Source organism: Zingiber officinale, chromosome 3A (genome assembly GCF_018446385.1).
Source record: "Zingiber officinale cultivar Zhangliang chromosome 3A, Zo_v1.1, whole genome shotgun sequence".
Lineage (NCBI taxonomy): Eukaryota > Viridiplantae > Streptophyta > Magnoliopsida > Zingiberales > Zingiberaceae > Zingiber > Zingiber officinale.
Window position 1 is genome coordinate 141,570,265 of NC_055990.1, and position 14,523 is coordinate 141,584,787.

At 37.2% G+C, this 14,523-nt stretch overlaps 1 protein-coding gene across 1 annotated transcript; it reads right to left on the minus strand.

The window, feature by feature from the left end:
• Positions 1–10,869: 10,869 nt before the first annotated feature.
• On the minus strand, positions 10,870–12,276 carry LOC122054084. The gene is made up of 2 exons (XM_042615925.1): positions 11,863–12,276; positions 10,870–11,037 (listed from the first exon to the last, which is right to left on the minus strand). The coding sequence occupies exons 1-2, from the start codon at positions 12,210–12,212 to the stop codon at positions 10,944–10,946; spliced, it is 444 nt and encodes a 147-aa protein (XP_042471859.1). The 5' UTR covers positions 12,213–12,276; the 3' UTR covers positions 10,870–10,943.
• Between the last annotated feature and the right edge of the window lie 2,247 nt (positions 12,277–14,523).

The following is a 14,523-nucleotide window of genomic DNA, read 5'->3' on the forward strand; positions in this document are numbered from 1 at the left end:
CTCTTTTATATTCCTTGGTCTTGACAAATAAGGAAAGTTTTATAATTAAAACTTCCTTATATTCCTTGCCAATGTCTAAGAAGGAAAATTTAATTAAAAATTTCCTTATAAACTTGTTATGGCAGACCACCTCATTTAGCTCCAAACAAGGAAAGTTTTAAACACAAAATTAAAACTTCCTTATTTGTTTCTGGAAAATTTTAAAATAAAAATTTCTCTTTTAAATTCCCTTCATAGTTGGTTATAAAAGGAAACTTTTATAAATTAAAATCTCTCTTTTAAAACATGTGGATGGTTACAAGGAAAGTTTTCTCCAAAATTAAAATCTTCCTTTTCAACTACAAATAAGGAAAGATATCAAATCTTTCTTTTAATTTTTTGTAGAAAGATATAAAAAGAAATATTTATAATTTTTAAAACTTTCTTTTAAAACCATGAGGATGGTTACAAAAAGGAAAGTTTTATCAAAAATTAAAATCTTCCTTTTAACTACAAACAAGGAAAGATATCAAATCTTTCTGTTAATCTTTTATAGAAAGCTATAAAGGAAAGACTTGAATTTTAAACTTTCTTTTAAAACCATGGCTTCCACATAAGAAAATATTTTTAAAAAATAAAACTCCTTTTAATCTAATATGGTCGACCACCCTACTTGGGCTCCAAGCTACGGTCGGCCACCACTTGAACCCATCTAGCCTTGGTTTGGCCGGCCCTAGCTTGGGCTCCAAGCTAGGCTTAGCCGACCACTTTAAGGTGGGTAAGAAGTAGGGTTTAGGTGAGTATAAGACTTTATAAATAAGAGGCTACAATAGGGACAGAGAGGAGGAATTGATTTTGGTCTCCCGATGAGCTTGAGCTTCCCGTGTTCGCCTCGAACACCCAACTCAAGTTCATCAATAATATCTCATTCCACTAAAGAGTTATTATTGCACTACCACACCAATCCTATATTACTATATGGGCTCCTTCTTATCATGAGTGTGTTAGTCTCCCTGTGTTTAAGATATAGAATGTCCACTAATTAAATGAGTTACTGACAACTCACTTAATTAATATCTATCTTCAAGAGTAGTACCACTCAACTTCATTGTCATGTCGGACTAAGTCCATCTGCAGGGTTTACATGACAATCCTTATGAGCTCCTCAAGGGTACATCATCAACCTAGATTACTAGGACACAGTTTCATTCTATAATCAACAACACACCATATAAATAATATCATTTTCCCAACTTATTGGGCCTATTGATTTAACGAGCTAAATCACACCCTTTGATAAATTAAAGGAATAAATATCAAGTATATGTGCTTATTATTATATCATGATTAAGAGTACACAATTTCATAATAACAGAGGTATTGTTCTTTTATATAGTCAGTATAAAAAGAAACTACCTCAAATGGTCCTGCTCAATACACTTAGAGTGTACTAGTGTAATTTTATAGTCAAGATAAACTAATACAAAATTACACTATGACTATTCCAATGGTTTGTTCATATCCATCTTAGTCGTGAGCTACTATTTATAATTTACAAGGAACTGATAACATGATATTCTGTGTATAACACCACACACCATGTTATCTACAATATAAATTAATTGAACAACTACATTTAGCATATAAATGTAGACATTTAACCAATGTGATTCTTATTTTAAATAAATGTTTATACAAAAAGATAGACTTTTAGTATACATTCCAACATGTATGATATCGTCCACTTTGGGCCTCAGCCCTCATGGTTTTGCTCTTGGGCTCTACCCAAAAAACCTCATACCAATGGATATATCTTTCTTATAAACCCATGATCTTTCCCATGTGTTTTCAATGTGGGACTATGTTTGCAACTTTGTAACCCCAACAATCCCCCCTCAAACAATCAAACAAAGGACCATAGGCTGCATAACGTCCGATCCTTGACCCACTAGGACTTCCTGTCCCTCGGTCCACCCGACCTACTAAGACTTCCTTGCCTAGCCGCAACTAGGACTTCCTGCCCCTCGATCCACCCGACCTACTAGGACATCCTTGCCTAGCCGCAACTAGGACTTTCTGCCCCTCGTCTATCTGACCTACTAGGACTTCCTTGCCTAGCCGCAACTAGGACTTCCTACCTAATGACTGGTTCTCTTGATCCGGACACGGGAACCCCCACTTCTTCATTTGAGGTCAATATTCCACTTACATGGTTCGATTGGACCATGACTCTTGTGCACAGTCGACGGTTAGTTCTTCTGGCAGTCCGGACTCTGATACCAATTGTAGGATCGAAAAAAATTTAGATATCGCCACAATGGTATGATATTGTCCACTTTGGGCCTAAGCCCTCATGGTTTTGCTCTTGGGCTCTACCCAAAAGGCCTCATACCAATGAAGTGTTAGAGTGTATACTAAAAGCCTAGCTTTTGTATAAACATTTATTTAGAAATAAAGAATCACAGTGGCCAATACCTACATTTATTTGTTAAATGTAATTTGTTCAATTAATTTATATAGTAGACAACATGGTGTGTGGTGTCACACACAGAAGATCATGTTGTCGGTTCTTTATAAATTATAAACAGTTGCTTACGACTAAGATGGAAAGGAACAAACCGTTGAAGTAGTTGTAGTGTAATTAAGTATTAGTTTATCTTAACTAATAAATTACATTGATACACTCCAAGTGTATTGAGTATGACTATTTTAGGTAAGTTCTTTTTGTACTAACTTTATAAAAGAACTAGACCTTAGTTATTATGGAAGTGTGTGCTTTTAATCCTAATATAATAACAAGTACATATATTTAATATTTATTTCTTTGACTTATCAAAGGGTGAGGTTTAGCTCGATAAATCAATATGCCCGATAAGTTGGGAAATGATATTACTTATAGTGTGTGTTGTTGATTATAGAAGGAATCTGTGTCCTAGTTATCTAGGTTGAGAATGTCCCCAAGAGGAGCTCATAAGGATTGTCATGTTAAACCCTGCAGGTGGACTTAGTCTGATATGACAATGAAGTTGAGTGGTACTACTCTTGGAACTAAGATATTAATTAAGTGAGTTGTCAGTAACTCATTTAATTAGTGGGCATTCATTATCTTAAACACAGGGAGACTAACACACTCATGATAAGAAGGAGCCCATAATGTAATTTGGGATTGGTGCGGTAATGCGATAATAACTCTCTAGTGGAATGAGTTATTATCGATGAACTTGAGTTGTGTGTTCGGGGCGAACACGGGATACTCAAGCTCATCGGAAGACCAAAACCAATTTCTCCTCTAGGTCCCTGTCGTAGCCTCATTAAAGCCTCAAGTACATCCAAAGAAAAACCCATTTTGGTGTTCAAGAAGGTGGCCGGTCCAATGCTTGGTGACCAAGCAAGGGCCGGCCACATTATCCTCTTAAGGGGTCGGCCCCTTGCTTGGTGCTCAAGCAAGAGGGGGTCGGCCACATTAATTCAAACAAGGAGGAGTGTTTTGAATTTTTAAAATATTCTCTTTGAAGAAAACTCCAAGTTTTAAAAGAGAAATTTTAAATTTAAAAAATTTCCTTATTTGAATTAGACCACATGTTTTAAAAGAAAATTTAAAAGTTTTAAAACTTTCTTTTTTTAACCATCCTCATGGTTTAAGGAAAAAAGGAAGAGAAGTTTTAAAATTTAAATTTTCTATTACCATGTTAAAAAAGGAAATTTTATAAGAGAAGTTTTAAATTTTAAAACATGTTTTTAATTTTTAAAAACTTTCCTTTTTTAACTCTACTTTAGGAAAGAGAACTTGTAAAATTTTATAAGAGTTTTTCTTCTTGTAAAATTTTATAAAAAATATATTTCCTTCCTCTTTAAGGGGGCCGACCACCCTTGCTTAGTGCCCAAGCAAGGTGGCCGACCAAATAGAATTAAAATAAAAATCATTATCCAATTAATGTTTGGTGATTGATTCAATCAAGAGGTAAGAAAAGGAAAAATAAAAGGAAAAAAGAAAACCATGAGGAAGATTTTAACTTTTGTAAAAGTCTTTCCTAATTTGCCTTGGGCAAATAATATAAAAGAAGGGGAGGGGAGGCCTCATGAAGTAGCTATTCTTTTCTCTCTTCTCTCTAGTCTTCTCCAAAGGGTCGACCCTTGCTTCTCTTTATGCTAGGGCCAGCCACCTCATTGTGGTTGCTTTTGTGTGGCCGGATACAAAGAGAAGGAGAAGAAGAGGAGAAGTAGGGATTAGAACAATTCTTATTCTCTTGGTGGAGTCTCTCTAGGTGTGGCCGGCCCCTCTCTCCCTTTCTTTTCCCTTGTTATCTTTTCCTTGGTGGTGGTGGTGGCCGGATATTAGAGGAGGAAGAAGAAAGCTCTTTGGGTGGTGTTCATCTTGGAGGATCGTCGCCCACACGACGTCCAAGGCGAGACGAGGAATACGGTAGAAGATCTCGAGGTCATTAGCATACAAAGAGAAGGTATAAGTAGCAGTTATTTTTCGCATCATGCTAGTTATTTCTTTTTGTAAGAATTCCAAACACAAGAGGCATTAGATCTAGTTTTTCGAATTTATTTTTCGAGTTTGTGTTTTCTTTATTTTTCGAATTTGTGATTCGATTGTTCTTTTTGGTTAACCTAAAGTTATTTAAGGAAATTAAATATTAGCTTTCCTTAAAAGGCTTTGTCTAGGCGGTGGTGGTTGCTCCCATATCCAAGAAGGCCATGTGCCTCGCCATAAAGTCCTGGAAGCCAATTTTGGAAATTAATATTTAATGGAATTAATAACATAGGTGGATTTGAATCAATAGTGTTAAGTTCCGCTTGTGATTCAAATCTAAACCATTAAGAACTGATAAGTTAAATTTGGAATCAATGATGTTAAGTTCCGTCTGTGATTCCTAATTTAACTTCTAAAGAACACAATAAGTTATTTAAGGAAAGGTTCGACACTTGTACAAAATTTTTATACAGTGGAACTGGTACAATTTTCCTAGGACTAACCAACTTGAAGATATCTTTATCTTATAAACCCATGATATTTCCCATATGTTTTCAATGTGAGACTATATTTGCAACCTTGTAACCCTAACACTCACAAGAAGAAGGATGAGACATTTGTCAATTCTCGATCCCAGACCCTACACGTAAGATTATTAACTTTATTACATTTGTTCGTTTCTATTTTGATTAACTTTAATAATTGTGATCAAATTGGATATTAATCATATTATATTTTTACACACAAAAGCAAATGATAGATAAAATTGTAGGTGCAACGGGGACCGGCAAGAGGGGGGTGAATTGCCTGCGAATAAAAACTAAACCCTCCTCAAAGCTTTTCAACTTAAATAATAAAGCAACAATTATGAAATTCAACAGAACTAAAATAAACAGAAATAGAAGACTCAACTATTTACTTGGTTACAACCAAGAAGGTTGTTAATCCAAGACAGTAAGAGAGCACACTAAAAGAAGTCTCCTTCTCTGAAGGCGGAATAGCCTTTTACACTTGAAGAGCACAGAACTGTTGCTTAGGAAATGAGAGTACAGGAGTTGTATTTCGAAATCGTTGTCATTCAAAAGCTACCTGAGACCCCCTTTATATAGGGGTTCTAGAGCCTATCTGTTAACCTGATCTTCGGGATCAGGTTTGACTCGAGAGGGATCGGTCGACCGATCCCCAGGTTCAGTCGACTGAACCTGCTGTACCTGCCCATCTTTCCGTCTAGGTGCAGTCTTTGTGGATCGAGCTCAGGTTCGGTCGACCGATCATTGTGTTCGGTCGACCGATCGGCCAACGGTCTTCCTCTGCGCTGGCCCGATCAAAACGCTCGACTGAGTCTCTGGATAAACGTTGGTTCGGTCGACCGATCAAGAGGTTCGGTCGACCGATCAGTCCCCCAACGGCTGGCTTGGCTTCTGACGTATCACCAACGGTTGGTCTTCTAAGGATTGAGGTTCGGTCGACCGATCATGGGGTTCGGTCGACCGAACCGTTGACAAGTCAACTCCAGTTGACTTGCTCCGGTTTGGCTCCTTGGGTGATTGCGGCCATCCGGAATAGGGCTCACCCGAACCCAGTTCCCGACCTTCTCCTCGAGCAGTCTTCCGTCCGGCTTCTCGTCCCTCGAACGTCGCGCACATTCTTCTCGCTCCACCGGAGTACTCTTCCGCAGCTCTCTCATCCTTCGGACGCACCAAGCCCGTCGGCTCCCTACCCGTGTCGTCCTTCTCGTCAGCTGCGTCTTCCGCTCGACTTCCTGCGCTCCTAAGTTCCTGCACACTCAGACACAGGGTTCAGACAAAACGCAAGACTTAACTAACTTGGTTGATCACAACAAAAACTACCACGGGGTCCAACAAAAATGACTCAGGCATCTCAGCCATCATTAGAGGGGCGTCACAGCTGTTAGGATCGATTTGTGTTAGAGGGAGGGGTGAATAGCTTATCGCGTTTCGATTGCTTGCTTCGTGATGATGATGTGCAGCAGAAAGAACACGAAACAACAATACAACACTAACACGTAGATTTACTTAGTATCCACCTCAAGATGAGGTAACTAATCCAAGGATCCACACACACGACGCTCACTCCACTATGAAAAAGCTCCTTCTCGGTAACTACTGGAGGTAGAGAAACTTCGTACAACACTCATACATATAACAACTCAACACAAGAAGAAAAATACCATGAATATAAATGAAAAACCCTCTCTTCTTGCTTACTTGTCGCTTGTTGTTGCCTCTTGAACCTTGGAAGTGCACCAGCACTTGTCCCCAAGAGCCTCCAAGAACTAGCTGTGAGCAATGGAGAAATCGCGTGAAGAATTGGGAAGAATTGCTCGTGAAAGCTGCTGAGAAAAATGCTCGCAACGGCTATATACTGTGCACTCCTGCGGCTCCCAATTGATTGGGTTTCGTCCCAATCGATTGCCACGTCACATCTAGCTATCGCAGCCGTCCATCGCCTATATCCTACGCAACGATCGAATCCCAATCGATCGAATGATCGATTGGGGAGACTTGAATCGATCGGTCGATTGATTCAAAGCGCCTCTGTGCTCTCGCTGAAAAAGCCTAAATCGATCGACTAATCGATTCAGCCTTTCTCACTATCGTGTGAGAAATTCAGCCTCCAATTGATCGGTCGATCGATTAGCGGTGCCCAATCGATCGGTTGATTGATTGGGGACTCCTCTATGCTCATGATATTGCTTCCCAATCGATCAACTGATCGATTGGGCCAACCTTTACTTGCGCCACACTCCCAATCGATTGGCTGATCGATTGAGCTCTGGTTCAATCGATCAGTCGATTGATTGACCATCCTTGGACTTGGCTAAACTCAAGTCCAAGGTCCCTAAACCCAATATCCGGTCAACCATGACCTGTTGGGACCTCATGCCTAGCATCCGGTCAACCCTTTGACCCACTTCCTCATGCCAAGTGTCCGGTCCTCCATGACTTCCACCAGATGTCCGGTCAACCTTGACTCATCTGGATTTCCTTATGCCAAGTATCCGGTTAATCCTTTGACCTACTTGAGCTTCCCAACACCAGGTGTCCGGTCAACCTTGATCCACCTGGATATCCATGTGCCTGGCATCACTCACCAGGTCTTTCCTTCTGCCTACCTTCACTCATTAGGGCTTTCCATCTGCCTGATTTCACTCACCAGGACTTTCACCTAACTTCACTCACTAGGTCTTTCCTTCTGCCTATCTTCACTTACTAGGTCTTTCACTTGACTTCACTCACTAGGATTTTCACACTGCCCAGCTTCACTCACCGGAACTTTCACCTGCCTAGCTTCACTCACTAGGTCTTTCACCTGGCTTCATTCACCAGGATTTTCCCTTACCTAACATCCAGTTAGGACTTTTTCAGTCACGTATCCGATTAACCTTGACCTATTTGACTCTTTTTCACATCAAACTGGTCAGTCCTTGACCAAAGAAGAATTGTATCAACAATCTTCCCAATCAGATGATTGCATCTGCAATCTTCATGCATTGTCAAATATCGAAACCCAAATATCAAGACTTAAGTTTGAGCTAACTCAAACTTGGTCAAGTGGTCAACTTGATCGAGGGGATATTGCACCAACAACAACCTCTGTCAACTAATGCGCTAAATGAGACTTATTATATTATTGTCGGTAGAAGACCAAAAAACTCTACCCTCTACGGCCTTGGCTCCCAGACCAAAGTTGCATTTGATCGTTTGAGGACTCCTAGGGGCCACCCTAGTTCCTCTTCTTTTATCGAGGTGTAGTCTTTAAGACGCGAAAATGATGAATTGTGCACTCAATTGAAGTCAATGGATTAGAGGATGACCATTATGGATCAGTGGAGGGCCATTGAGGAGCAGAGGAGGGCCATTGAGGACCAGAGGAGAGCCGAGGAGGATCAGAGAAGGGTCGAACATGACATGAATAATGAAGCTCTCTTTGCTCATATACGAGCAGTCATGACTAATTTCTCCTAAACCCAGACACCACACGGTTTTGAGTCACAAGAGACTCGAGATCCATTTGACTATGAGGATTAATTTTTTCTGAGGTTTGTTCAACTACAACTTAATTTTTTATTTATCATACATAAACCATGCAAAATATATTTATTTTATTTTCATATTCTAATATGCTCATTTTTAAATATTATATTACTATATATTTTAGGAGTACCTATTTATATATTGATCATGATCATTATTGATCCTGTCCAAAAATCAAGAAGATGACAAGCTGGAGATATGGATGCTGCGTTGACTGGATGTAGACCACGCTCCGCTCTACAACACAAGAAATATCAGTGTTGAGCCAGGGAAGGAGTCCCCGACATTGGCCCTCCGATGCTCAAGTCAATCACCGGAAAGGGGGAAGAAAACAAAGTAATAGCAAACACAGGCGTGAACAATGAATAACTCGTACCTCCGCTGGCGCATGGACCCCCTTTATATAGCGCCCAAATGGGCGACATGCACGCCTCAAAGCGTGGGCACGCTCTCCAATTTGTCCTATGAAAGGACCTGTCAGGAAAGTGCCTCTGACACCATACCTTAACAGAGCGTGCATATCCCTGATAAGATAGTAGAAGCTTCTGCCGTACGAGCTGCCTATTGCCCATGCCTTGTGTTAGCAACACTATCTCCTAGAAGGATATTAATAGATACATCAATGATCCCTCTACTCGGCCGAGCGGGATAGCCGCTCGGCTAGGAACTCCTCGGCTCGGACGGGCTCGACTGCTCTTCCCTGCGGTGACTCGATAGCTTATTTCCATCCAACCGGATTAACGTTTCGGTCGTCCCAACGTTCCTCTACTCTGTGATGAGCGCCTGATAATATTGGTTGTATGAACGTTCTGTTTAGACTAGCCCCTTGTCGGTCGGGCTGTTCATGCCCGATCGACCACCTCAGGACTCCGCTCGACCCCCTTTGGCGAGCCTGTTGGTTTTCTAGCGTTGACCTCCACATCGGTTGTGATCTTTGTCCTTTGATCCGCACTTAGTGGGCCCTCCATTATCACTGCATCAATTATCATTATCATCATTATCATCATCATCTTTCTATCCAGGTATCTTTTTTATTACATGTAAAATTAGTTATACATGTAAAATTAGTTATACATATATGCAAAATTTTTAATTATATATCAATAGGATCATAATCTATCATATTTGACTTTCTATAGAATTTTATATTACTAGTATTATTTGGACTTTCTATAGAATTTTATATTACTAGTATTATTTGGAGTATTTTGTATCATGGTATGTATTTATATATTTGATTCTGTACATTTGAATTTGGATATGGATATTTATTTCTATTATTGTGTTCGTGTTTTGTTTCTATTATTATGTTTGTATATTGTTTAGATTGTGTTTGTTTCTATCCACAAGACTATTTGTTTGTGTTTATTTGTGTTTGTGATATATGAATTACTAGGATTTATGAATAGTTATAATTATGTTAGTTTGTTTGTATTTATGAATCGTTAGGATATTTAAAATGTGATTGTATTTGTGGATTATAAAATGTGATGCTTATATGTATGAAATGTCATCACTTGTGATGATTTTATATAGATCTAAATAGAAAATATTCATTTTAAATTTATTTTGCTTACCAACGGAATACCGACGAAAACACTGTTTTCGTCGGTAAATACTGTTTCATATCATTACCGTGTGTCGATATTTTCTGATGGAAACACTATTTCCATTGATAATTATTGACAAAAATAGTGGTTTCCGTCAATATATATCTTTATTGGGTATTGACAGAAATACTATGTCCATAGTAATTTTTGACTAAAAATAGATTTTCCGTCGGTAATTGTTAGTCATTCTGGCGTTGTATATTGAAAGAAATGATTTTGTCGATAATTATTTTTTTAAATTTACCAACGGAATATGCATTCAGTCGGAAATTACAACGACGGAAATTTAATTTCCATCGGCAAAACCATTTCCAACGAATTATCTCTCGACAAACAAGTTTCCATTGGAATGTCGTCAATAAACAAATATACCAATGAATTTCCGATGGAAAAATCCGTCAGTGAACCAAAATATTTTTGTAGTGCTCAACCCTTAGCAAATTGAATCAATATGAAACTACATGAAGTTAACGTGGATAACACATTTTCAATTTTAGTACCTATTTTTTGTTTTTTAATTTTATGTTTCACCATTAATATGATAAATCCAGAAGAAATACAAACTCTCAGTGATGTATATAAGATAGTAACCTACATTTGCTCCAATCAAACTTCCAGAACATATAATTGGCAAAGAAAAAACTCTCACTCTTAAAGGTCAAACGTTCTACTCCTTAGTAGAGATTTTTTTTTGTATTAAAGAACAAATTCAAGATCTCGATTCTCTTTAAAAGAATTCTCTCTTTTTTTATCTATATTTTCATATTTTGTTCCTAGTCATCTATTCACTGTCAAGTTTCTGTAAGCTAAATTTTGTTAATCATCGAAAATACTGGACATAACCAATTCTTGCACAAACTCTGCTCGCTTTTGCTTTTGTTCCCTCTGCTCAGGAGTCAATGAAGCATCACTGATACCAAAAAGAATAACTTGGATTAGAGGTAGGGTTCCAGACAAATAATAGCAATCATACTTCGTCATATCATCAAACAAATTTGAACCATATAGTATATGAGAAACACTTTTTGAGCTTTCACATGGATAAAAGTATCATCTTATAAAAATGACAGGAACACTAAGTTCATATTCAAATAATCACTCTGAAAAAAAATTGACAAGGTGCTCCTAGAAAAATTGATCTCTTGAAATTTCAGAGTTCTCATAAATAATAACTACTATAATTTAAAAAGAGAGATGATATAAGTTTATGATTATGGAGGGTGTTAGTACATACCTGATCCTTTGTGGATTAACAATTACATTATACTTTTTTCTATGCAAATAATATGAGAGAGGAAAGAAAACTATTCTACATTGATTGCTGTATTGATAAACTGATGATTCTAATAGCTTATGAATACTTTCATCACAATTTTACCAAACAAGCCCAGAAATCAAATTTCCACTATCATTTTGCCATATCCATTTCAACTTTTCAACATCTGTAATCTTAAAGTGCTATTTTTCTTTTGGTTGGTGGTAATCATAGTTGCAAAAGTTGTGTCAGAGAAGCATTAACAATAGATAAATTGAATCAAACAAGCATTAACACGAGATATAGATTTTGAAAATTCTGCATATTTGCTTATCCTAATTGACATTTTGAATGAGAGAATGTCATGAAATTATAAATGTACGCAAAAACCTAATGTCATTTTCATGTCGATCACAAACGATACAAATGAATACCAATAAAATATACCAATGAGAAAGGCAAGGACAATGAAGCAAGTACCTCTCTTCTTTCTCTTTTCTGTTTTCTGCTTCACAAGCAGAAGGTGTCAGTGTATCTTCAGCGTTAGATGCAGCCACAAAATCATCTAAGGCAACTGAGATGTTGTTCCTCAACATATCTTCCCTGGGGACTGAACTTTGCAGATGGGTTTTACTGCTCTCTAGGAGTTTTTGAAAAGAGGATTCCTTACTGATTAAGAGTGCTTGTTGAGAGTCTGACATCTTGAATTCGGATGATTGTTTAATTTCTTGAGATAATGCATTCATGAACGTGGGGCTAATGGGAGGAAATTGCAGATAATTAGGTCTGCTAATGTAATGCAAAGTTAAAGAGACAAAACACACAAACATAGAAATAATCTAGCCCAAGAATTTATCTCCTTTTCAAATTTTGACATGATTCCTGATCCAAATTGGATAAACATCATAGTTCAAGAGTTGGCTGACTTATGCCAGGGAAAAAAGGATATCCTCAACATGGATCGGTGAGCTGCTACAATGTGATAAAGCATTTTTGTTTGATTCGAATCGCAGCCAGGACAAACCTGCAAAAATGAACAAAAAGATCAGCAATCAGACTCCTGCTCGCAAGATGTGAAAATTCAAGGATTTACATTTTCTAAAAAGTCGAGCACATTTGCACTAAATACAATCCAATCTACAAGTAGAAAATTTTAGATGGACATGAAAAAGATGCAAACAAATTTAATCGAAGTTTTTATCTCACAGTTCTTTTAATGAAAACTTAAATTCATCTTAAATTTGTAGAAGAGAAAAACATAAGTGCAAAGAGGATATATATATATTTTTTAAGCTCAAGGCACATCCATGTTTAGTACTATTTGTGAAATGGCAATATTGATTTATTCCATTTTCTTTCAATCTAGAAATCTGTCCCCAAATAGCCAATTCTTGGATGAAATACTCACTTGCTCGCAAGGTGAAACGGTTTGAGGATATTGATGTCTTTAGGCATACAGTTCAAAGAAATTATATTTGTAGTAACTTTGGGATAAGAAAAAAAGACAGAACGAAATATAAACCTAAAATGAAGAAGCCTCTAACAGAATCGAATTTTAGGGAACTCGTTAGATAGAAACCTAAAGTTTGAATGCGGCAAATTGAGAAAATTTCATATTTCCAAATAGAGAACAAATTCAGTCTGTAAACAAAATTTTGAATTATTCCTAGCACACTGGAGCTACTTCTGTCAACAAGAAAGCAAGATCAACTTTAAGACTACCTTTACAACGAATCATGCAAACGAAGCAATTTGAACAAATGGCCTAAAATCTTGTCGAGAATAGATTGGAATGAACAGTGCTCACAGCAGGTCTAGATTCGAAAAAATGCTTCTGGACAAGGTGAGAGCACAGCGAACCAAGATCATGGGGCTCGTTGCAGTACGGGCAGGTTAAGGGCCGTGGAATCCCATCCACTTTGAATTCATAGATGCTCAAATCTTCTGCAAAGATTTCAATTTGGAAGCCAAGAACTAGGGTAAGAGCTCGGGTTCCCGATCGAACAAGGAGAAAACCAGATTCGGAAAAAGAATGGCGGTGGAAGAGATTAGATCGGAAAAGAAAAGGAACCTGGATTAAGATCATCTCTATCAAACCAGTCTAGAAATTCATTGACCATCAAGTTCTCCCAATCAAAACTGTCGACCGCGGGAACTCCAAGGCGGACCATTTGGGGGAAGACCGGAGAAGTGATTCTTGCAAACGAAGGCGCGGTCTCGGATCCACTTTGAACTCCAAGGCGGACCATTTGGGGGAAAACCAGAGAAATTCCTTCTCGCTGCTGTTACTTCCTGATGGAATCGCCAGAATGGAGACCCGATCGATGGAGCAAGGAGATAGAGAGAGAGAGCGAGAGAGGGGGAGAGGAGCAGAGAGGCTGATTTATAGTTTGAATCGTAAATATAAAAATTAATTTTAAAAAGGATAAAATTAAAACGGTACCCGTTTTTGAATTCAATTTTAATAAAATTACAACTGGTTTGATTCAACGACTATTAAAATATAAAATAAAATAAAAATATTTTAATTTTATTAAATTATTATTACTATTATGTTAAAAATAATTTTTATCAATTATTTTTAAAATATTATAATAATTATAATTATACTAGAGTAATAAATTTTTAAAATTAAAAATATATTAAGGTGTTATTTTTTTAAAAAAAGAGTATTTTATTTTGTTGTTTTAATTATTATTAAAAAAATAGATTCGACGCTTTAGTCGGGGCGGACGGTTACATATTTTAATCTTTTATCAAGTTGAGTGCGTGTTTTTAATAAATTACCGTTAAGACTTGAGACTACATTAAATAAGTGTGCTTTAAAATATATTTCTAATTAATTTTAAAAAAATCCTCTATGATTTAATAAATATCAAAAGTTAATTATTTTTATTTTATTATTAAAATATTCCCTCTTTATCTCCAGTATTTCGTGATAATTAAATACTAAAATACGTTTTTACTTTTTAGTGATATTTTAACGATAACTAATAAATATTGAAAGTATTTTTGAAAATCACCCTTAAAGTAATTTTAATTGATAAAATCTCCCCTCAGGGGGGACCTCTCATTCGAAGGCTAGCGAGAGATACATCAGAATAAATAGACCTTGCTGCAACTTATTTGAGCCTTTTCATT

Coding starts and splice junctions, on each gene's coding strand:
- LOC122054084 (XM_042615925.1), bottom strand. CDS start 12,212: ATGTTTGTGTGTTTTGTCTCTTTAACTTTGCATTACATTAGCAGACCT. Junction 11,038..11,862: donor AGAAAAGAGAAAGAAGAGAG/GTACTTGCTTCA, acceptor TTTTGGTATCAG/TGATGCTTCATTGACTCCTG.